This window comes from Armigeres subalbatus, chromosome 3 (genome assembly GCF_024139115.2).
Source record: "Armigeres subalbatus isolate Guangzhou_Male chromosome 3, GZ_Asu_2, whole genome shotgun sequence".
Lineage (NCBI taxonomy): Eukaryota > Metazoa > Arthropoda > Insecta > Diptera > Culicidae > Armigeres > Armigeres subalbatus.
In genome coordinates this window covers 160151639-160175078 of record NC_085141.1, presented here as the reverse complement: position 1 = coordinate 160175078, position 23440 = coordinate 160151639, and the positions used below count along the sequence as shown (strand labels likewise).

Below are 23440 nucleotides of genomic sequence, written 5' to 3'. Positions count from 1 at the left end.
CGGTGCACCCCGCAATTGGGGCTTATTAGAAGAAGCCCCCCCAATCAGTTCATTATGGTAACAGCTACCGAAAAACGTCTCTCACGGTATTCTACCTATCGAGAGTGTATACAGACATGATAAGTGAGAGATTGTCTCATTCTCCTTTGGATTCAAACCCTGGGTTTGAATTCTATCCCTGACAATAAACATGTTAAACACTTACCTTGGTACAATCAATCGCTTCACAGAAGCAATAAGCAGCTTATCAAGGAAAACCCCTTTTTAGTGCAGTGTCTAGGTGTGCAGGAGTATAGGTTTGGAAAACTTTTAGCTGAAACCCGAGGAGATGTCAACGAATCCAAAAGACTGTAGTATGATAGATGCTCATAAGGGATTAAGTTATTAAATGAAATGCAGATTATTTGTTAATTGTCTTGCTTTTTATTCTAGCGAACTTAAATCAATATTGTTACTTGTATTCGTTTTTTTAGGAGAAGAATAAGTGTTGCATTTGTGGTGGTGGTGATTTGGATGCCTTTGCTATCAGTTCGTAAGTGTTAGTGTTTAAGGTAATGGGTATTTAATATATCGTTTTTTTCAGCGGGGACTACTCTTAACCATAGCTCCGAGGAAGGATGCGTGGTTGAAACTACTTTAGTCGGTTTGGTTTGGTTACACGATGTTTCTCATTTGCCTGTCTGCTGCTCGGAAACTATACTATTTACATTATCAGTCAGATGGCCCATCCCAGGGTGGTGGACGATCTTTCTGTATTGAATTTGTGTCTTAATTGCTTTCTTCTACTCTTGTAATGATTAGGAAACAGAAGTATCACACAAAAGTTTCAGAATTTCAACGTAAATTTAAAAAGCTTTTATTTGTTCCTAAACATACAGAACGAAGCACTGAATCTGTTCTCCGGGAGAGTAGGGAAAATTATTTTAACTTATACTTAGTATCAATCTCATTATAGTAGTTTCTTTTCTATTCTGAATAGCTGAATTCAAGTATAATGAGCAGTCGTCGCAAAATGGTTCGTCTTCTGGTTTATTTTGGCCCGAGTTGTTCACCGTTTTGTCATTTTTAATCACTCACTTCTTTCTTCATTCAATCATTTAGCGGGCACTTTACACCTATTATTTATATAAGCACATAATTTTCAACAGGACAAATGTGTGATTGATTTCCTGAGTGTTTACTCTCTGCAGCAAGCATGACCCTTTCTCGTCAATACCTTTCATTCTCTTAGTGTTTTCTTCTTCGTCATGATAACCAGTAGCATAGCAGTCGAATTAGAAAGAAAGAACGCAGAATCCGATCTTCCCCAAAGTATGTCTGTTGATTGATTTTGGTACCATCTGCTGAATGTTCTTCGTTCAAGCCTTGTTGCACTGTTGGTTTTTCCTCCGTCTTATGTTTCTCTAAATCGAAATGATAACGAATCAGCTGATAACTTTTGACCATTTTGGATAATTTCTCAACTGATATGCAGAGATGATTGTGTCAGCGTGTGAGGGGACTCCCATTAGCATCAATCGAACTTCAAGCAATTGCCCGTAATTGTTTCATACAATATTACAGAATGGCCAAAAAAACTGAAATCCCATTTTTGGATTGGTATATTATTGTAGAATACTAATGATAATTCAATTCTATTCTCGAAGTATGCAGTAAATGCGGAACATCATATTGCTACCCTGCTATTGACTGAGACCGATGACAAATGCTAGTGTAGGATTATAAATAGTCAAATTAGATAAGAATCGTCCTTGTTAAAGAGTTTGAAAATGATGTAGAAAGGATTAAATTTGATAACGAAATGTTTCAAAACTCAAATTCTCTTGTTTAATCATATCTAGTCTAGTCAGCAAATGAAACTCCCCCCACACGCTAAAGCATAATAATGAAAACAATGAAGAAGTTAAAAATTGCCTAGTTTGGTTTTATTTTCAGCAAATAAAGACACTGAAATAAAAATTATCACTCGATTTATCTGCGAAGCATTTTGCATTGGACAATATTATATTACTAAAAAATTAGTTTATGTTGGAAAAAATCTTTTATGTATTCGGGCTAGATAAATGAGAATTTGGATGCAATTTTATTTTTAAAAAATTGAAGAGCGTTCGTCGGCATATTTCGTTGCAAAAAAAACTGAAAGCCGCACTCGCACATGCTTGCATCTTTTTTCATGATTCCGAGGAAAGAAAATCAATCGTCGATATTGCGTTTAGCAATCATCATCAATCGATCACCATTTAGCATCAAGCATCGTTATTCTTTCCTTTCCTTTTTCTTCATTATTATAGTAATATTATATTAATTAATTAATAAATATAAGACATTTTTTTAAAAACCCTACTAACAATCCTCTTGACTCTTCCGAACACACCGCGCCACTTTCCGCTTGAATTCTGGATACGCCTCCCGCCACTCCTTGGCCGCGTCGACGTTCGCAGGCGACTCATCGTTGGGATCTGCCAGCATCGAGATCACCGATATTAGGATCGTTTCCACAGTGTGCACCGGCAGCCAGCGTTCGGATGCCTTCTCGTACCCCCATTTATCATCGCCGGGTTCGTGCAGAATACTGATGCACACGTCTCCGTTGCGGTCGATGTTCGGGTGCCAGATTTCTGTGACGAACTTCATGCGAGGAGGCCTCAACGGGTATTCCTTCGGGAAGTGCAGGTGTGCTTTGAAGAAACCGCCCTCGCTGTGGAATTGCAAAGAGAAAGAATGGCTTTAGAATAATATTTCTACAATTTGACATCTAGAAATAAAAGCATGTCAATGCAAACCATTGTAACACTTTTTGTTTTGTCAATATCTGGGAAACAATTTAATGAATAGTAACTAACTGGATTGTAGGTGATAAAGGATATCTAGACGATTATATAAATAATATGAATTATGGAATATGACATTTAAACTGGCCAATATATCAAAAATAAGCACTGCTATTATTTCGAACAATATGACCTAGTATGCCATTTTTCAACAATTTGTTCGATAAATTTGATATATCGTGTATGTCAATTTCAACATATTTGTAGTTCACTGCTAAAATTTCACCTCACATGGTCATCGGGAAACAAAGTTACAGCATGCCCAAGTTGGCTATTTTGTAAGAAAATCGGCCTTTGCTGCTATTATTCCGATCATCACTGTTTAACTCTCGCGCTTAGTATCCTAAAGGTGGAAATGCGATACTCGATTTTTCATCATATTTTTTTTTCATTCGCTAATATAAACTACTGAATTAAAAGTTACAACCGTGATTATTGCCACCGGTGCAAGAGGCAATCATCATTTACCACGCTAAACCATCACAAACTGTCGAAATTCGCTACTTTTTCCGCTAACATATTTCTCCTTACTATGGGCAACAGGGACTATGTCCAAGGACATGGCATTCCCTCCCCAGCCCAACTGCGAGTTGTGGTGGCTGCCTAAGGTCTGGTAGGGTACGACAGTGGGCTCAGTTAAATGTATATAAAAAGCTGCAAAAGGTTTGCGCAGGCCCAATAAGCCACCAATAAAGCCACAAATTACGAACGAAATAAGAGATGATACGACTCGATATAATTGGCAAAAACCTGGGCGACGAATAAAGGATCACGATTGGAAGGAACTGCAAGTCGCTAGGTTACATACTGGCAACTTCGACGTCGTGGCGCTGTAGGAAATTTGCTGGACAGGACAAAAGGTTTGCAACAGCGGGCATTGAGCGGCTACCTTCTACCAAAACTATAGCATTGGGTTACAGCCAATTAGCACAAGGATATGCAAGCTCGTTTTTTTAACTACATAACTGTCCCATGTACATAGGAAATCCCAGCAAACATGGGACAATTATGCGTATGACGGCAGTATATCATTATCAAAGTTCACTGCCCACACGAAGTACGACCCGACGACGAGAAAAAAGCGTCCCATACAGGGTTGGAGCCGACATATGATGGATGCCCACTGCGCCACACTTCATCTATTAATTATAACGACTGTGATTCAATCGATCAGGTTCAGCTATGGCAAGTAATGCACGAACTCGGATTTCTGGATAAACTGAAACGGTTGGTTAAGGCAATGATGGATCGAGTGATGTGCGTAGTTCGAGTTCCAGGGGCATTTTCGAGTCTATTCGAAACGCACAGAGGGTTACGACAAGGTGACCCAAGTAACCATTAGCACTATATTACGCCAAACCGCCATATAGGGCCATTATACGGCTATTTAAAAACTTATAAGCAATAAAGTAACACTATATTGCCGTTTGGCGAAATATAGTGCTTATTGATTACTTGGGGATGGTCGTTCGTGTCTGCTATTCAACACGCTTTAGAGGGAGTAATAGGGCAGGGATTGACACGAGTGGTACGATTCTCACTAAGTCCGTCCAGTTATTTGTTTTCGCCGACGACATGGATATTATGGTACGTAACTTCGAGAAGATGTAGAAAGCCTACATCAGACTGAAAAGCGAAGCTAAACGGATTGGACAAATCATCAACACGTCGAAGACTAAGTATGTGATAGGGAGAGGGTCAAGAGAGGACAATGTGTCCCACCACGAGTTTGTATCGGTGGTTACGAAACCAAGGTGGTTGAAGACTTCGTGTACTTGGGCTCACTGGTGACCTCCGATAACAATACCAGCAAAGAAATTCGGAGACGCATTGGGAGTACCATTCACCGTTCACACCGCCAAAATCGGAAGACTGCGGTGGGCCGGGCACGTAGCCAGAATGTCGGACAATAATCCGGTAAAAATGATTCTCGACGTCGGGTGACGGGCACAAGAAGGCGAGGTGCGCAGCGAGCAAGATTGCTCGATCAGGGGATGTGGTTAGCCCAGCCCCTTAAGCATTTGGTTCATTGATGGCAAGCTTAAATTTATATAATCTGTATCCAGTTCACGTCTAAACGTCAACAAGGCTAGAGCGATTGTTTACACCATTTACAAACACTTGCTTTATTTTTTTTCTCGAAGTATAATCCTAAAAACCGTGAATTCTGGGTAAACGCACCACGGTCGGTTCGTGTAACGTTGCGAGTTCGGAATGTGGTACCAATGGACCACATAACATAATGATCCGCAAAAATTATGACAAAAGCAAGGTTCGCATAAACTCAACTCAACCAGCGATCAATTATATGATCGAGAGAAACCTGCAAACTGCAAATGCTCAGCAAAGACGCCGTAGCAACTCAATGGGCGATTGCACCGTGCAGCACCCAGATCCGACAAATAGCAGACATCAATTCGCATCCCAACCGATGGCCGGTTGTAGTAGTGTCAACACTGGTAAGTGGTAGCAGTTCCCAATGTGCCAACTGTAAACGCATACGACTCACTGATGGATGTTGACAATGTTCCCACCAGTTCGCACGAAACGGGTGCAACACCACAACCCACTGCACGGATTCACTGCCCACCAATATTTGTGCAAAATTCGAACGTGATTGACATCAACAAGCTTATGTCCTCATTAGAAGTAGGTAAAAAAATTACTCGCAGAAGCAGTGTTGGTAAAAACTCAAATTCTCAAATCTCATCCACGATTCAAATCAAGCGCGATGCAACTCTCATCCGACTCATGGCCCAGAGAATCGTCCACGATTCAACTCGCGATTTGCATCATTGCGTGATTTTTGTGTGTTCTTATTCGTTAAATCCATCGGAATAACTTTCTTTGCTTAAAACAATGGATAACAAATCCATACATAAACATAAAATGCGCTTCGATTGGGTATAGACACTTTTTGAAACGAAATCATTTTTCGGCAAATGAGCGAAACGATGCGATTCTGCGTGAAAAACACATGCTCGATGCTCTCCATACAGAATCGCAAGCGAGTCAGCTCGCGCATGAGGCTTCGGTGAGTGAGCTTTGAGCATGATTCTACCAACACTGCGCAGAAGATCACCAGGGATGGAATCCGACTGCAAATTAACGAGAAGGCAAAGTTCGACACAGTTGTTGCTGCTCTCAAATCAAACGATGTGAAGTTTTTCACACACAGCACAAGCGATGAGATCCCGATAAGAATAGTTCTAGCTGGCCTACCGACATTCAACTTGAAGGATGTACAAGAAGAACTACAGTGCAAAAACATTTTTCCGGTGGAGGTGAAAATGCTACACTCATCGAAGAAAGGTGGTTCCGCTTTGTATCTTCTCAATTTTCGCAAGGGCGCGATAAAACTACAGGAGCTACAAAAACAGAAGGCCCTTTTCAACGTCATTGTTAGCTGGCGTTATTTTTCGTCCAGTGCTTCCGATGCCAACAGTTTGGCCACGGCATGTGGAACTGCAATATGCAAGCCAGGTGTGTGAAGTGCGGCGAGTTACATCTCACGAAGGGCCGATGCCCACGTAGCGTTTTTTCAACGCTGCGTGCACGTGGCGTTGAAAAAACGCAGGTGTGCATCGGTGCGGCGACGCTGCGTTGCCACTTTTTCCCGATGCACACATGCGTCCTTTTAACGGCGCGTGCACGCAGCGTTGAAAAGACGCTACGTGGGCATCGGGCCGAAGGATTGCAGCATACCTTCACGCTCAACTCCCGACGATCAATCTTCCCGATCGAAGATACGGTGCGCAAAATGTAGCCAGAACCATTCATCCAGTTTCAAAGGCTGCGACAGGAGGTGACGGAGGAGAACCAATGACTCGGAACTTTTCTCGCTCTCCGAGTTCCGAGTTCACATGTCAATATATCATCAAAACTACACGTGCGTCCGTTTAGACCGTTCCACTACGATAGCAACTCGAGGCGGTGGCGTTGCAATTTTCGTGCGTAAAGGTATCAAATTTTCCCAAGCTGATGGACTAAACACCAGTGCTATCGAGGCTATACAGATCACTGTCTACACCGAGTCCACTCCAGTCCACCTGATTGCCGCTTATTTTTCCGGATCGGCGAGCTCAACTATTCTCAACAAGTTTCAGAGATTTGCAGTGCCTTACTCGTCTCACGGAACCATTCTTTGTTATTGGCGACCTTAATTCCAGACATAGTTATTGGAAGTGTAATCGAATGAACAAGGCGGGTAGAGTACTATTTCGCGAATACGAGTCTTCAATTTTTTTCATACACTTTCCGGATAGCTATACACGCATGTCTCCCAACGGAAAAACTACTTCCACCTTAGATTTCTCGCTTAACTTTTTAAAAGGACCTAAGTAACATTTTTTTCATGAATTAATTTGAGTACTGCAATCAAAAGCTTTCATGTTTTTCTGTTGATTGCGCTATTCAAATTAATTCATGAAAAAATGTTACTCAAGTCCTTTTGAAAAGTTAAGCGAGATTTAGTCCTATCCAACAATCTTATTGGAATGTCGGTTCCAGAAACGATTCACGATCTCTCTTCGGATCATTTTCCAGTTCTGTTCACTATCAACGCCGATACACCATTCAAGGATGAGGTGAAGAGATTCAGAAACTATAAACGTGCCAACTGGTCACTATTCAACAGCTCTGTTTCAAGAAGACTCGACCTCACATCACCCTTAATCAACAGTCTGGATTCAACGGAGAAAGTCGATGCTGCTCTCGAGTACCTTGAATCTGCACTAAATGCCGCCGAGAACGATGCAGTTCCTGTCGAAATCGTTACTCCTCGAAAATATCAGCTCCCTGATCAAACGAAACTTATTATTCGATTAAGGAATTTGCGACGAAGACAGTTTTGTCGTTCAAAAGATCCATTACTGAAAAGAATCGTAGACAATCTTAATATCCGGATTCGAAACGATTGTGGGGCACACAAATTCAAAAACTTTGGAACCACCATCCACAATTTAACAAACGGTAGTTCTAAGTTCTGGAAAATTAGCAAAAATCTTCGAAATAAAATCAAATAGGTACCAACCCCCTCTTCGTAACGATTGTTACTGACTGGTTGTTACCGACACAGAAAAGGCAAATGCTCTGGCGGAAAGTTTTGCACGAGCACACAACAATCAACTAGTTAGTGATCCCGAAACAACTCTTGAGGTACGGCGCTCGATGGAAGACCTCGTGAACAATAATACCATCAACATTGACCCTGCTACATACACAAAACCCAGCGAAGTCAAGAAAATCATACATCGATTGAAGGAAGGAAAGCACCAGGACATGATGGAATTCGGAACGTCATGCTGAAAAGGCTACCTCGTAACGGACTGGTCTACCTAACGAAACTTTTCAATGCGTGCATCAAGCTAATGTATTTTCCCGACAAATGGAAACACGGAAAAGTAATAGCTATCCCAAAATCCAACAAGACGTCACTCTTCCTACAAACTAACGCCCGATTAGCCTTTTGAGCAGTTTGAGTAAGATTCTTGAGCGACTGATCCTCAACCGCTTGGAACGTCACCTAGAAGTCAACCCTGTGATCCCCAATGAACAATTCGAATTCAAGACTGGCCACTCAACGAAACACCAGCTTGCCCGTATAACAAAACTTGTGAAACAAGGGTTCAACACAAAAAAATCTACTGGCATGATTTTATTGGACGTGGAAAAGGCGTACGATTCTGTTTGGCAAGAAGCGATAATTTTCAAACTACACAAAGCTAACTGCCCTCTGTACATAGTGCAGCTAGTGAAATCTTTCCTTCTTGATAGAACTTTCGCCGTGTCTGTCAATGGCTGCAAGTCGGAGTCCCAGAAAGTATAATGCGGCGTTCCTCTGGGTTCTGTGCTGAGCCCCACACTCTACAATATATTCACCAGTGACGTGCTAATGGTAGACGGAGTCACCTATGCCTTTTTCGCCGACGATACTGCTTACCTTTCAACCGACGAGGATCCCAAACCATCACCTGTAAACTTCAGCATGCTCAGGATAAACTCCAAGAATTTCAGCATAAGTGGCGAATCAAAATCAATGCTTCTAAAACCCAAGCTATTTTCTTCAGTCGAAAGCGCTCACCGAGATACTTTCCTACAGATGAAATCGCCATCAATGGGAACAACGTCCCTTGGAATGAAGAAGTAAATTACCTTGGACTTACTCTGGACAGAAAACTACTTTTTGACAAGCACATCAATCGAACAATTAAAAATATCAACGGTTTATCACGCTCGCTTTACTCACTGATCCACCGAAGAGCGTCCCTCCAGTTATCCAACAAGCTGCTTCTCTACAAATGTGTTCAGACCTGTTCTCACTTATGGTTGCCCGGTGTGGCAACAATGTTTAGACGCATCTTAGACGATTACAAGTGAAACAAAATAAGCTTTTGAAGATGTTTCGACTTCCATGGGCATAAAAGTATCATCGTGTTAGCCTCCCTGGCTTAGTAACCTGGCTTAGAAACCTCGCAGTTAATAACTGTGAAAGTGCTTAATGAACACTAAGCTGCGAGGCGGCTTTGTCCCAGTGTGGGGATGTAATACCAATACCGTGGACCCCCGATAATTTGAACGCTACCTCATTCAAATTAACGGGGTTCATTTTTAATTTGAACTTCTGGTTACTCTATTTGCATCAGGAAAACTGGTTTCTGGCTGCTCTCTTTGCTGGTTTGTTTTGATTCTGCGTTCCGTTTCACGATGCTTCATTTTTCTTTTCTCGATTCCACGTGGTAAATGACGTTTGAATCATTTTTAATTTGAACGATGTTCAAACGAACGGGGTTCAAATTAAAAAGTGTTCAGATTAAAAGCGGTCATATTACCGGGGGTCCACGGTAAGAAGAATAAGTCGATCAACATATTTTAAACCAAATACATATTCTTGATAATATTCGAAATGTTACCTGACAGGTATAAACCCTTCGTTTTATCACAAACAAGCAGACGTACCGGGCTTGGTCAAAATGATAGGGAGGGATTTTTTAATATTCAATTGACCATTGCTCAGTGAAATATTACCACGTCCCTTTAGTTGTGGCATGGTTCGGCAGATAATTCATCTAGTTTTAAAAAACGGGTTAAAAATCATATTCTGGCCGCCGGAGAAATTCCGGATTATTTGAGGGCATGTAAAAAATGCTAGATTTTGTGCGCCTATACCGTGGACCCCCGATAATTTGAACGCTACCTCATTCAAATTAACGGGGTTCATTTTTAATTTGAACTTCTGGTTACTCTATTTGCATCAGAAAAACTGGTTTCTGGCTGCTCTCTTTGCTGGTTTGTTTTGATTCTGCGTTCCGTTTCACGATGCTTCATTTTTCTTTTCTCGATTCCACGTGGTAAATGACGTTTGAATCATTTTTAATTTGAACGATGTTCAAACGAACGGGGTTCAAATTAAAAAGTGTTCAGATTAAAAGCGGTCATATTACCGGGGGTCCACGGTATTATTAAAATAGATCAAATGTTGGCCCTTGTTATACTCTTTAACAGAAACTACAGCTTTTACTGAGTTGATTGATATATGGATATCACAGATCGAATGACCAACATCTGAGATATGGATGTTTCCATGAACGAGGTGCGTTGTATGGAAATATTCGCTTTGGAATGTAGAAATTGTACGAAAATGTGTGTGTGGAGCGTAAATGATCAGATCCCCCTTCTCTTCATCCCCTGATTGATGATCCCACTGTCAACCAAACTGATTAAGGTTGAAATTTGAGCTAGTTTGTCTCCATTTCTCTGTCAGAACATTGCTCACTTTACCCCCAGGCGACATGACCAACCAGTTCCGCTTCATAACAAGCAAAATGAACGATGTGAACAATATTTTGGTTTAGAACTACTAACTCAGAGTTTTCATGGCGTAAATGCAACAGTGCTGAAATTACATCAAACTAGCATTTTGCGAAAGTGTGCAGAATTTTGCTAAAATCTTAAAAATCTTAAAATTAAATAGATATTTCATGATATGAAATAGCTCAGAGAGCATTAAATGCCTAATTTATGGTGTAGCATGAAAAATAATACAATATATCCATAAACAGGGGATAAACAAGCCGTTACCCATTTTACCCCCGCTACCCCTACTTGTGAAATAACTTAACTTAGACGAGGTATTGATTCGGCATTCAATGTCTCTCGAATACCTGATGTGGTTATTATCATCAATGACTACTGTTAGAATTATTATGATAGAATTCATCATTCATTTGTTTGCGTAGTATATTCTTGGGTTAATATTATACCTATGGTAAATGTGGAAAACTCTATACAATAGAGCATTGACCAACTCCCAACAGGTCATTATCAGAAATGGTTTAGAAGAAAAAAATTGGTCTAGGACGAACTGTACAAAACGACCATTTTCCCGAACGTTCCAGATTTGCCACAAAGGGCGTCTGGTAGCCAACTGCGGCCATTGCAGAGTACGAACTGTGGGTGAACACTAAGATCATCGTCAGGAATGGCTTAGAAAAATTGCGCTGCTCTATAGGACGAACTTCCCAAAATGACCTTTTCTACAGTCGTTCAGGATTATCCGAAAGGCCATCTGGTGGCCACCTGCGGTCATAGCAGAATAAGAACTGTGTATTAACTTGATTACCAAGATTGCTGTCAGAAATGATGTAGAAGAAAATGCGCTGCTCTAGGGCAAACTTTCCAAAATGACCATTTTTACGGACAATCCGGAAGGCCGTCTGGTGATCGCCTGCGGTTATAGCTGAGTAAGAACTGTAAATTTCTTAAAAATCACCGTCAGAAATGGTTTAGAAGAATTGCGCTGCTCTAGGATGAACTTCAAAAAAATGACCATTTTTACGGATGTTTCGGATTATACGGAAGGCCATCTGGTGGCTACCTACGGTCACAGCAGAGTAAGAACTGTGCATTAACTTGAAGATCATCGTCAGAAATGGAATAGAAAAAAAAATGCCCTGCTGAAGGGCGAACTTTTCAAACTGACCATTTTTACCAACGTTCCTAGTTTTCCGGAAGGCCGTCTGGTGGCCACATACAGTCATAGATCAGTAAGAACTGCGAATTAACTCCAAGGTAATTGTCAGAAATAGTATAAAACAAATCGCGCTACTTTAGGATGAGTTGTTAATGAAATAAATAAATAATTTATTACTAGTCACTTTTCCCAGTGCATTTGAGACTTTTTTTTAGCTATATTCATCCGAGCCTTCTATCAAATTACATCTATCTTCTCAATCGACGGAGAACTATTTTTTTGGGGAATACATGTTGGTTTAGTGCAAATTGGTCAACTTTCTAAAAAGATATCTCTATTTTACTTAATGTGTTGTACTTTTTACCCGGAAGGTTAAATTAACTAAGTTTTTCCAAATTCAATCTAGAATCTTTTGAAAAGAGCCAAACTTTTTTTGTTGAGTTTTTCAAATGGATATAATCGAAAAACAACACAACCTACAAAAAAGTGTTGTGTGGGTGACTATCGCAAAATCAGTCAAACTTTCTAATTAAGATATTGGAAACAATCCAAATTGAGCCCTACACTGAAAAGAAATCAGTTTTGAAAATTAAAACTCGATTTGTGAAAAACGCACTTTTTGGTTTGAATGAAATTGAGTCTCAAGATAGATGATGTTCCCTACCAACCATCCATACAGCTGGGCACTTGGAAAGAAAAAAAAGTTTTTCTAACAAAAACTTTTTCTTGTTAATCCATCTCAGAACCCCAAGCAACTCAATTTTTAGGATATTTTGCCTATTTTAGCAACTAAATACAGTTTTTTTTAATTAAGTGTAACATTAAAAGGAGTTTAAATCTTCAAAAAAATATTATATTCCTTTATTAGCTTATTTGGTTGCGACCAGTTACGACCAAAACATTGTACTCTGCTTGACTGTAGGGGAACAAGGGGCCATATGGACACCCTAAGGTTTTAATCAATATTAGGTGATTTAAATTGAATATAATTCGGATATTTAGCAATTTCATTATACTATTACTCGTTAACTACCAGTTATGTTTTGAATCGTACTGAAAATACGGCAGTTTAAATCAAATAGGACGATTTTGTAATAGTTAATTTTTCTCTCTCTCGGGAAGGTAGCGGAGCAGATTGGACACCCCCATGGGGCAGTATGGACACCCTTATAAAATATGAAGAAAATTATCTTACTCGTGATTATATGCTATCGTAATCTATTTTATTCATCATCCAACCAAAATATTACCTAATTGTTCATCTTCCTGTCATGTTTTTGTATGAGACACCTAAAATTGTGTTTGGATCATCAACATCCGAAAATCTATTTCCCTCGTCTTATGCGAGGTCATATATGGTCGTTTTCTATTTTAATTCCATGGTGAATAGAAGAAGATTGGTTACGTAACGCAAAAATTTGCCACTTTCAGCCGGCCTCATACACGTAAGTCGAACTTTTTGTACACACTTAACTCATTTTACAGTATTCGGTAAATTTTACCGAAATCTCAACAGCAGATCTGTTCGGTAATTATTTTACAGATTTTTTGTAATTTTTTTCATTGTTCAACTGTCAAAATCACCGAAAATCAGTAAAATTATTTACCGAACAGTTCTGCTGTTGAGATTTCTGCGATTTATTCTTAGTGTGTAGGAAGCATATGATTTTTTTTAAATGGATCCTCACACTTATTGCAAGACCCCTTCCCAATCGTCTCTCCTCTAAGCATTGCATAATTTATGTATGCTCTTATCCACCCTACTGGCATAGCCAATCCTTCCAATGGGTTATACGATCAACTTGCCAACGAGATTGCCAAATCTATACAAAACACTTCCTTTTTTTGTTGCACTTTCAGCGACTTCTATGGTATATATGTCATGTACTGGAACTTTTATAGCGATTTATAATTCCGCACCATGATAACACGAAAATAACACGATATGAAAGCTCAGTTCTATGAATTTGAGGTTATGTTTTTAATTTTTAGGGTGTCAGGTCTACCCCCATATAAAGTGTTCAGTTTGCCCCAACAGCTGAACATATTCAAAAACTATTGGAAATTTTGTAAAAATCACGGAAACTTGTCACAAACCACGGAAACTTGTCACAAATACATGCCAGAGCATTGTAAATAACAGAATTATGCTATGGGATGACTAATAATTGAGAAATCTTCTTCTATGGTAAAGTAAAGCTTATTTTATGGGAGGTGAAACTTATTAAGGAGACTTTCAGCCCGAGGCTGGCTCGTCTCCGGGGGTGAAACTTATTCTTTTTAATCATTTGGAAGACATTCTAACTTTTTTTGTCAAATTTATGCGCTAAGAAGATAAACCAATGACTTCTACGCTATAAATTAGTTGTTTGTGAAAGGACTATAGAGTTCGCTGCATTGAAAATAGAAAAATGATTGAATTCACAAGAATATTGGGGGTGTCCAATCTGCCCCGGGGGTTCATAATGCCCCCTGGTCCCCTATGTACATGTAAAAACCACTGACATACCTTGACACTGAAAAAATCAATTCCGACAAGGAGTTTTTGCTATAATTTTTTTCCCTTAAAAGAGCCAAGCTTGCGATGTATGGACGGTTGGTAGGGACCATAATCACCTATCTTGAGACAAAATTTCGTCAAAATCAAAAAGGTCGTTTTTTTTTCAAATTGGCTTTTAATTTTTTAAACAGTCCTACACGATTCTATAACATTCCCCAGAAAACCATACCCCAGAAAACCATTCCCCAGAAAACCGTTTCCCAGAAAACCACTCCCCAGAATGTACCATTCCCCAGAAAACCATTTCCCAGAATGAAACATTCCCCCGAAAACCATTCCCCAGAATGCACCATATCCCAGAATTTTTTTCATACCTTTAAAAAGATTCCTGCAATGAAGAAAAAAGATTTTGGCAACTAAAAAACTGGAATAAAGAGAATGGCTCGTTCAGTTATGATTTACCTTATTTCCGGCAAATGCTTATAGTAAATGGGCATTCCTATGTACATGGGACAGTATTGGGCAGTATTTGTTTTTTTTTTGTTCAATGAAACTGTAGATTTTTATTAGGGCGGGTAAATTTATGTTTTAAAAGAAGGCATCATCCACTTGTTTGCTACACTCCTTGCAAACGCGTGATTTGAAAGAAGGTGTATTTCAGGCAACTGTGTGAGTCGAAAGAATGTATCACTCATTTGCCTTTTTCCGAGTAAATGCACGATTTAAAAGAAGGAATCATTGACTTAATTGCATTATTCCGGGCAAATGCGTTGGTCCCTATTTGATTCCTCAATCAAGGCATGCTTCAAAATGAGAATTTTCTGTTGTGGGGTGAAGTCAGAATAGACATGACCATATGCTATGCTAAGCCAGAATAGACGTGACCATGCTATGCGACGTGACGCGACAGTGCAATTTGACAGTTCATTGATAATAATTGTTATTCCTTTGCGTGAGTCGCGTCGCGTCGCATCGCACATCGCGATTAGGGTGCGGCCAGAGTAGACGCGAAATGCAGTGCGAAACGAAGCGTCCATACGATTTGACAGCTTCTTATTATTGATTGTTATTCCTTTGCGTGCAATTTTCGCGCGACGTCGCGTAGACGCGTTTACTCTCACAGGAACCTTACTCTGGCGGGCACCTTATGGTCATTATGCCAAAAGGCACATTGTATTTGAAACTATAGTTTCTAATAATTACCACAATGGCCATTGCACATCCAACTCATCATGACAAATGATTTTAATTATGGTCTTGTGATGATCTTTGTAAGAAAACAAGAAAATGAAATCATGTTTATCTATATATTCTGTTTTCTGGGGAACGGTACATTCTGGGGAATGGTTTTCTGGGGAACGGTGCTTTCGGGGGTTTAATTTTCTGGGGAATGGTACATTCTGGCGATTGGTTTTCTGGGGAATGGTACATTCTGGGAAATGGAATTCTGGGGTATGGTTTTCTGGGGAATAGTATAGAACCGTCCTACACTAACTTAATTTAGAGTTTTTCTAAAAAATATATTAGAAAGTTTGATTTTGCGATAGTCACCCATACAACACTTTTTTATAGGATGCGTCGTTTTTTGATTAATCCATTCGAAAAAATCAGTAAAAAAAAACTGGAACAAATTTGGAAAAACTAAATATGTACCTACTTTGTTTTTAAAATATTGAACAAAAAGTCAACATAAACAATCAGAACGATCAGAACAGTTGCATGTCCCCAAAAAGTTCTATTTTGGCTTCATGCATTTTTATTACATTTATAATACAGCAAAAAGCCATCAATTTCCGCTATATGGATTATTCCATTGCTGACGAGCGTTGATTTCGAACCAAAGACCGCCTAGGTCAAGTGATCATCACGATAGTCAAGAAGACACGGATATGACAACCACAACATCAGGAAAGTTTTCCTATCATTCATGCTGGTGATCACAGGCAAAAGAAGTGAAGACATGGTGAGTGGCCCAGCGCCAGCTGCTAAAATGTCACTTTCATGGTAATCGTTACACCAGGCATGCGAGATCCCCATTTGAGCATCACAATTGAGTACTTGACACATGACCTGGATTATCTCACCCGAACAAATTAAACATTAACTATTTTTTTTTTTCAAGTTGAGCTAAATTTGCATTTATTGTTATATACGCAATACTTACTAGAGAGTATCTGGAGGTCCGATGATAAGTACTTCCCATCTGAAGATATCATTGTCGTCGATTAGTCCTGCCGAAAATCCTTCAACGGGATTTTTGCTCAACTCTAAAATAGAAGGAAAAAACAATCAAAATCAACAATTAAACCATGTGATTGTACGACATTAAGTGATAAACAATTCTGTATCTCATTTGCTGCCGCGATACGCACACGAGTCCGATGTCAATTTTTGACGATTTTGATTTTCTTTCAGAAATAAGCATAAAATAAACTCATCTTTAAGAAAAACTGATAAAATGATAGGCTTTGTTCTAGAAATTTGAAAATCAAAACCCACTTGTGTTGTCCCATCTTGCTTATTTATTCGCATAACAGTCACATTCCAGATTTTGATACACTCTCGCACAAAACATCATTGTAATTATGGTCCATTTAATAGTTCAATAGCAATGTAGGGGTAACGGCTCAAACCTTGGCCCATTATGCTACGGTTGAGCACATTTATCGTTATAAATCTTCATATATTGCATTTCCAACCAGAATTATTCTACTAGCCAGCTTGCTTACATTTGGTGTTGACGCCAAATAGCAAAAAAACGGCGAAGAATGTCCGCAATATCTCATTTAAACCAGCGTAAGTCTTGAGAGAAATTGACAAAATGTCGGCATCCTTGTCCCTATCAGGTGGATCATTTTTCAGCCCACTTGGGACGAGTGATTGTTGATTTTGAACATACGAAAGATAAAGATGGGTTGCTGTTTGTAGTACCAGTCATTTTGCTTGCGTTGAATAAAGGCAGCATGCAAACAAATAGAGAAAATCAAATCATCTGATTGAGCGTCAATTCTAATTGGTTGCATGTAAAATACTACCACACGCATTGTGAGAGTGCGTTTTTGATTCCCCCAATAGCATGCTTACCAAGAACAAGCTAACGAAAATACTATTATGAATCATTTATTTCCCAAATATTTACCATATTTGCAAGTGAAGAATGAAAGAAAAATGAAAACTGTATAAAAAATTGCAATTGCGAAAAGGCTACATGTTCTAGCCCTCATGTTATGCCTTCAAACAAATTGCATACGCTAATTATTGGCTGCCGCATAATTTTGAGATTTACTGCTAGTTGAAACCATGGCAGTTGTGTTGCTCTCGCTCTCGCGATACTCTCAAAGAAACTTTTTTCCAAAACTTAACAATGCTTCAGGAGGGGATGATGCATAACGCACTACTGAAGAAAGCCAATTGTAAAACTTTTTCTATGCAATTCCTTGCTTTGTACTGTGCATAAACAGTTATAACTGAGTCAACTACCTGATATTATTACACAATTATTCATAAATACAATTATTGGATGCTTGTTTTTAACTCTGCCTGCATTGAAGTCTCATGATTGGTACGTGCGTTTAACTCCACTCCTCTCTATATCGATCAGCTGTTGTGAATCCTCTCAAATCTCTCACGTGTTTCAACTTCCCGAGTTGAAAGAATACTTTTTCGGTATCATTTTACAGATCAAAATACTTTTTGCAAGCAATAGTAGATCTAAATTATGATAAAGGTATTTGTCAAGTAATTTGACTTGAAATTATTCACATGAAATGACGTTGAAAGTTTATCTAATGAAATATACGATCCTTTGTATCGTTCCATTATTAAATGAAAAAATGTCTGTAGTATTCGCGCGAAAAAAGATATTCATACACTAATTGAATCATTTATTTGCGAAATTATGAAAAAAATGGTGTATCGAACCCAAACGGTTGATGCTTGAAACGCTTTCTCTGGAATCGTGGTCGGAAGCCGTAAGGTATGCAAGTAGGTTTTGGATTTTGTGCGAATGAAAGCGATTATATCGTGTTTCGAGAAAAGTACCCACCCATTCACAAACTACATGACGTTTTAGGTTGTGGGAGGGTACTTGTCTGAGCATTAAGGACTTTATAAATTTCAGAACCCTACAATACATTGATCATTACTAGAGGCTTGGTGTGGGTTGATTTTAGCGTTATGTAATTTGTGAATGAAACTTAACCGCTGAGTGGATTAACCTGTGTTTACAAAAATTCTCAGCATCTCAATCGCAAGCATCGGATATTCTATCTATCTGCAGCTTTCGGTTATTTTCTCCAGTACGGGTTATTGGTGAGAATGTTTTGATTTTAGAGTTTCACCTATACTAACGTAGTGCTACAAATCGAAAGCGCATGCCAACATTTGACTACGGGTGCCCCCAGTATTGTCCAGAAAAGTTTTGGTTGATAATGTCGCTATACTAATAGAAATTGTGAAATAAAAATGATAGCTGACATAGTGTGGTTGTTATCCATTCATCTGATGTGCGAAAGCAGGTATGTTCATTCAGAAAACTCTTTCATTGGGCAAAAGAAAAACTCTAGTACAGCCAGCCTGCATAAGTCAACGAAACATGGCTGCTAAAAAACCGAGTCAAAGTGATTTTTCACGCAACATAATTGCTTTTAATAGTTTAAGAAGTGTATAAATCTAGAGTTATGAAGCAGGTATATGTTTGATACACTTTTCTAAAGAAGCAGTGGTTAAAATCTCCCTACAAATCGACGTATTATCGCTGAAATATTGATTAATTTGCGTGATGAGCCAATGTTACATCCAGGGCCAACATAACCGCCGGTTACCCTATACAGATAAAGAATATTAAGCCCAATTTTCAGAAAGATAATACTGGTTTCATCGATTTAATAGATTTTTTTAAAATTTCTCCATGTAAAACTAGTCGGAAAAATTCAACGGCATATTTCTCAAGTTGAAGAAAACTGACATGGGACGCTCATGTGAATAGCAGCAGTTTGATCGTATGCATATTTCCGCGGTAAAACAAATCGCGGTTAGTATCCTAGTGTTCTGGGGTCGTACACTAATTACGTTTGCACTTATGGGGGGAGGGGCGGTCTGCCATTTTCTTAAATAAAAAATTATTTGTATGGGAAAAATCTTACATGGGGGTAGGAAGAGTTGAAAAACCCAGAAAAATTGCTTACGTATTTATTGTTATTAATTGTCTCAAATAAAAATTTCAAAGGATGATTAAATCCCATTAAAGCAATCAGCCTTTGAATATGGATAGGAAACCCAGCGAAGATCAATATGGGACTGATATGCGATCATAGGCAGTATATAGGTTTTGTTACAAGGGTCGTATTACGTAAGCACTTATGGGGGAGGGGGGTCGGTCAATATCTTACGCTCCATATAAATAAAAAATCATTTGTATGAAAAAAATCTTACATGGGGAGAGGGGGGGGTCGAAAACCCAGAAAAATTGCTTACGTAATAAGTGTACGACCCCACATCACAAAGAACACAGAATAATATTGTTCCATCTCCACCTCATCAAATTCACACAGTTTGATATGTAACATCAAATAATCCTTCCTAGTGCAGGTAGGCAGTACCTACATATTAACCCTTTATAAGGCAGACGAATCTAAACAATAAATTAACAAAAACAACAATAGGACACAATGTTGACATGGTATTAAACTCAAATGTATGTTTGTTATACATTAAACAGTTCAGAAACATTGAAAAATTGGTGGCAATATAGTTGCCACTGCCCGCCAAGCGGTAAAACATTGGTGGCAATATAGTTGCCACTGCCCGCGAAGCGGGACAGCATTGGTGGCAATATAGTTGCCACTGCCCGGCAAGCGGGAAAACAGGCAACAACAAAAATATAAAAAGATTTTTAAAAATTTGGTTTTACGTAGAACCAGTCAAATCAATGTACGTTACATTTTTTAGTGAAGAGTCCTAGTCAAAAAACGCAATATAAGTGAAAAAAAAAATTTTCGCGTTTTTTCTCCCAAGGGGGGACCCTTGGGAAAAAACACAATTTCGTCAAAAATACAAAAACCAAATATACAGAAAGGCAAAGCTTTTTTCACGATAATCACGTAGTAATCTAACACAGGAGATTCAAATAATTGACACCAACGGGAAAAAATATATCTTTGTCGTTTTTTTAACGATTTATAACTGAAAATCCTTCTTCCACTCGAAACTTACGATCTGTTCGTAAAAAAACTGTTCTCAAATTGACATTTCAATTTTCTCATGGCTCAAATTCATCTGGGGTGTTACTAGGAAGCAAATAAAGTCACTACATGTGAAATAATAAGTAGAGCTCTTGTTAATAAATAGAAAAACATATTATTTGTTGGTGGCAATATAGTTGCCACTGCCTTATAAAGGGTTAAACAGGTAGGTAGATACATGACCAAAGGATGAGTAAGCAACGAATGAATAATGCTTGACTGATATTGATTTTTATTCTGCTTCTGCTGCAATCTTTTCCGTTTTCATTGTTGTTGACTTTGCTATTCTGCACTTTTGTTGGTTTTCAACATCTCCACAATCTGTCAGGCTATGCTCATAAATAAACGACAAGATGTTGACCCTTCATTATATTGACCACGGCGCGGCTGCTTCTGGGAAGGCTTTATCAATTTACTTATGGCTGGAATGAAGCTGTTTGACACTTGTAAGCAGGTAGGCAAATGTGTAAATTGGGGATCAAATTATCTATGAACCAAAAATTATTACTCTTGAAATGAACAACTTAATAGACCTTTTTGATAAAAATCGGTAGATAGGCACACGGTGGTCGACACGAAAGTGATACATGAATCATTTGTGAAAACTTGCAACAATATTTCCTGTACATTGGTATCCTTCTACTTTTCTACTGCTAAATTTATTATAGGCCGCCGTCCAGTGAAAACATCTTAAGTTCGTAAAGATTGGTGATATATATATATTTTTGATAATCTCTGGAATGGTGAAAAAAGTCTAGTTCATTTCTCTGGCACTTAGCTTCGATTTCCTTGCAACAGGTTGCATTCGATGTGGAAAATTGGCCGGATCGGCTTTTATTTTTGACATAAACGTGTAACTTTAGCACTTATCCTTATTCGATTTATTCAAAACGGTTTGCAATCGAGAAGGAATTTTGTCCTATTGTTTTGTCGTTATAAAAGTTTGTCAACTTGGACTATTTATTAGCTCGTAAATGTGATTAAGATACTATTTTTCAATGTACCATTATGATTAGGTGAATTAACCAGTTTTTTTTACCGGCTGTAAGTTAATATAGTGCTAATCCGATTTTGTCCCTCCTCGATTTTGTCTACCGTTGATTATTATGTTTTCGGCCCGATTTTATATAACGTTTTGGACCCAATTTTGTTAGCACCAAAATCCAATTTTGCCTTATTCCCTGTTAGGTATCCACCACAATTCATCTAGGGGTGAGGATGATAAAAGCGGGATATTACTGTAATAATTATTGTTATTGCAAATCTCAACTGTCCACCTTATTTTAACAAACTGTGAATATGCAATGTGGGGGATTATTATTCTAATCTGATGGAATCGATAAACAACAGGCCGAGATGACTAAATTGTAATAAAATTATATTCGATTATCATTTTCATGCTATCCTTTCTTGATCCACAAAGAACCATAATCAAGTATACGACTCCTGATTATTTTTAGCCATACAAAGAGGACTAAACTAGGCTTCAGAGACGAAAAGAAAAAGGTCATTATGCGCAAGAAAAATAAAGTGAAAAAAAAAATTGTCAGACATCTCCACTGATTCCCTTCCACACCGTCTTAGCCCACTCATGACCACTCTGCCGTCTTATTCCGTCATTGCTCCGGAGTGATACCCGGTATCGTCGCTTTTCTTACCTGCTAACTGTTTTTTCAGCAGCAACGAAGACTGAGGTTCTGACATTTAAATTGAATGCTGGTCGATAGCTTTCTCCCAAGATAAAAAAAAATATATTCACTGAACACAAAAAAATGTCTAATGGGCGACGGTTTCTTTTCTGCGGCTTTCGCTTTCGGATGCTGATTGCTGGTGAATCCTGTTCTCGCTTAACAAAAGCACAATTTATTTAGTTTTTTTCGCTCAACACAATGCACGGGACGCGCGCGATCACGAATCGGTGTACCGAAAACGGATAACTATTGGCTATTTGTCTGCTTTTGCAGCTGAAATTTCCCGAAAATATTTTATGGCTGCCGAATTCTTTTCTTCACAGCCAAACGAACGATGCGAACTTTCAGTGTTCACATTTGTTGCCGTCAAGTTGGTAGAACTGAATGCGGCTTCCGGTTTCGATTCATCGGTCACCGGCTTTTCAAAACATCAAAAACATTCCGCGATGAGCTGTCAAAATTTGACTTTTCATCCAAATACCCGGTCATGAAAATTCAATACACGGAAAGTACAATCTATTACAGTATCCCCCGCTCATCCGGCTCTTGCAACGCATTCGCCCAAAAAAGTGCACGCGGCGCTCCCCACAGGAAACGACATCGCATCGCACTTTTTGCTGCCCCACCCAAAAAAATCTGCACGTTGTTTCCACCTGAAAAAGTACGTAGATTTTTTCCACCTCAAATTCACATAACTTTTACCTGATTTTTCGATAGAATTTTCATTCTACGTGAAAATCAGGTAAGTTCTACCTGAGTTTTGGATAGAATTCACCGGACACGTAAGTTTCACCTGAATTTTCTGAAGCATTTTAGTTACGTGTGCACGTAAATTGTACCTGAAAATTCAGGTGGAAACAACGTTTAGATTATTTGGAGTGCCGTACACTGCTGGAAATAAAATAAGGATTTTCATAATTCTTGCCTTATGAAACCACATGAGTTCATTAGAAATAGGATCCATAAGTTTCTTACGAAATCGATATGTTTAAGTATATATTTCATAATGTGCCTTATGAAATTCATTGGTGAATATTGTGTGAAAACATAAAAGTCCTTATGAAACTAATTAGTATTTTTGGTCGAGTTCATTTTCTTCCTTCAAACCCAACTATCTTTTTGTTGTTCATTTGTGCTCGATTGATTCAATTTTCATCCGTGATTTTCATGTGGCAAATCAGCAATCTTGTCGTTTATTGATAACC

The 23440-nt window shown here is 38.7% G+C and overlaps 1 protein-coding gene across 2 annotated transcripts; it reads right to left on the bottom strand.

Annotated features, from left to right (window-relative positions):
* Positions 1–400: 400 nt before the first annotated feature.
* On the bottom strand, positions 401–22630 carry LOC134224287 (ubiquitin-conjugating enzyme E2 G1). 2 transcript variants are annotated; one of them, XM_062703623.1, is made up of 4 exons: positions 22203–22630; positions 16467–16569; positions 2349–2698; positions 401–1403 (listed from the first exon to the last, which is right to left on the bottom strand). In XM_062703623.1, coding segments are annotated over exons 1-4 (501 nt in total). In that variant the 5' UTR covers positions 22249–22630; the 3' UTR covers positions 401–1401. The 2 variants fall into 2 exon arrangements, with proteins under 2 accessions (XP_062559607.1, XP_062559606.1); XM_062703622.1 differs by having other exon boundaries at positions 825–2698.
* Positions 22631–23440: the final 810 nt, after the last annotated feature.

Excerpts from the sequence above, each read along its gene's own strand:
- LOC134224287 (XM_062703622.1), bottom strand. The coding sequence starts at position 22,248 with ATGTCAGAACCTCAGTCTTCGTTGCTGCTGAAAAAACAGTTAGCAG. Across the intron at positions 16,570-22,202 it reads GCTGAAAAAACAGTTAGCAG|AGTTGAGCAAAAATCCCGTT; the intron begins GTAAGAAAAGCG and ends CTTCTATTTTAG. Across the intron at positions 2,699-16,466 it reads GGACCTCCAGATACTCTCTA|CGAGGGCGGTTTCTTCAAAG; the intron begins GTAAGTATTGCG and ends GCAATTCCACAG.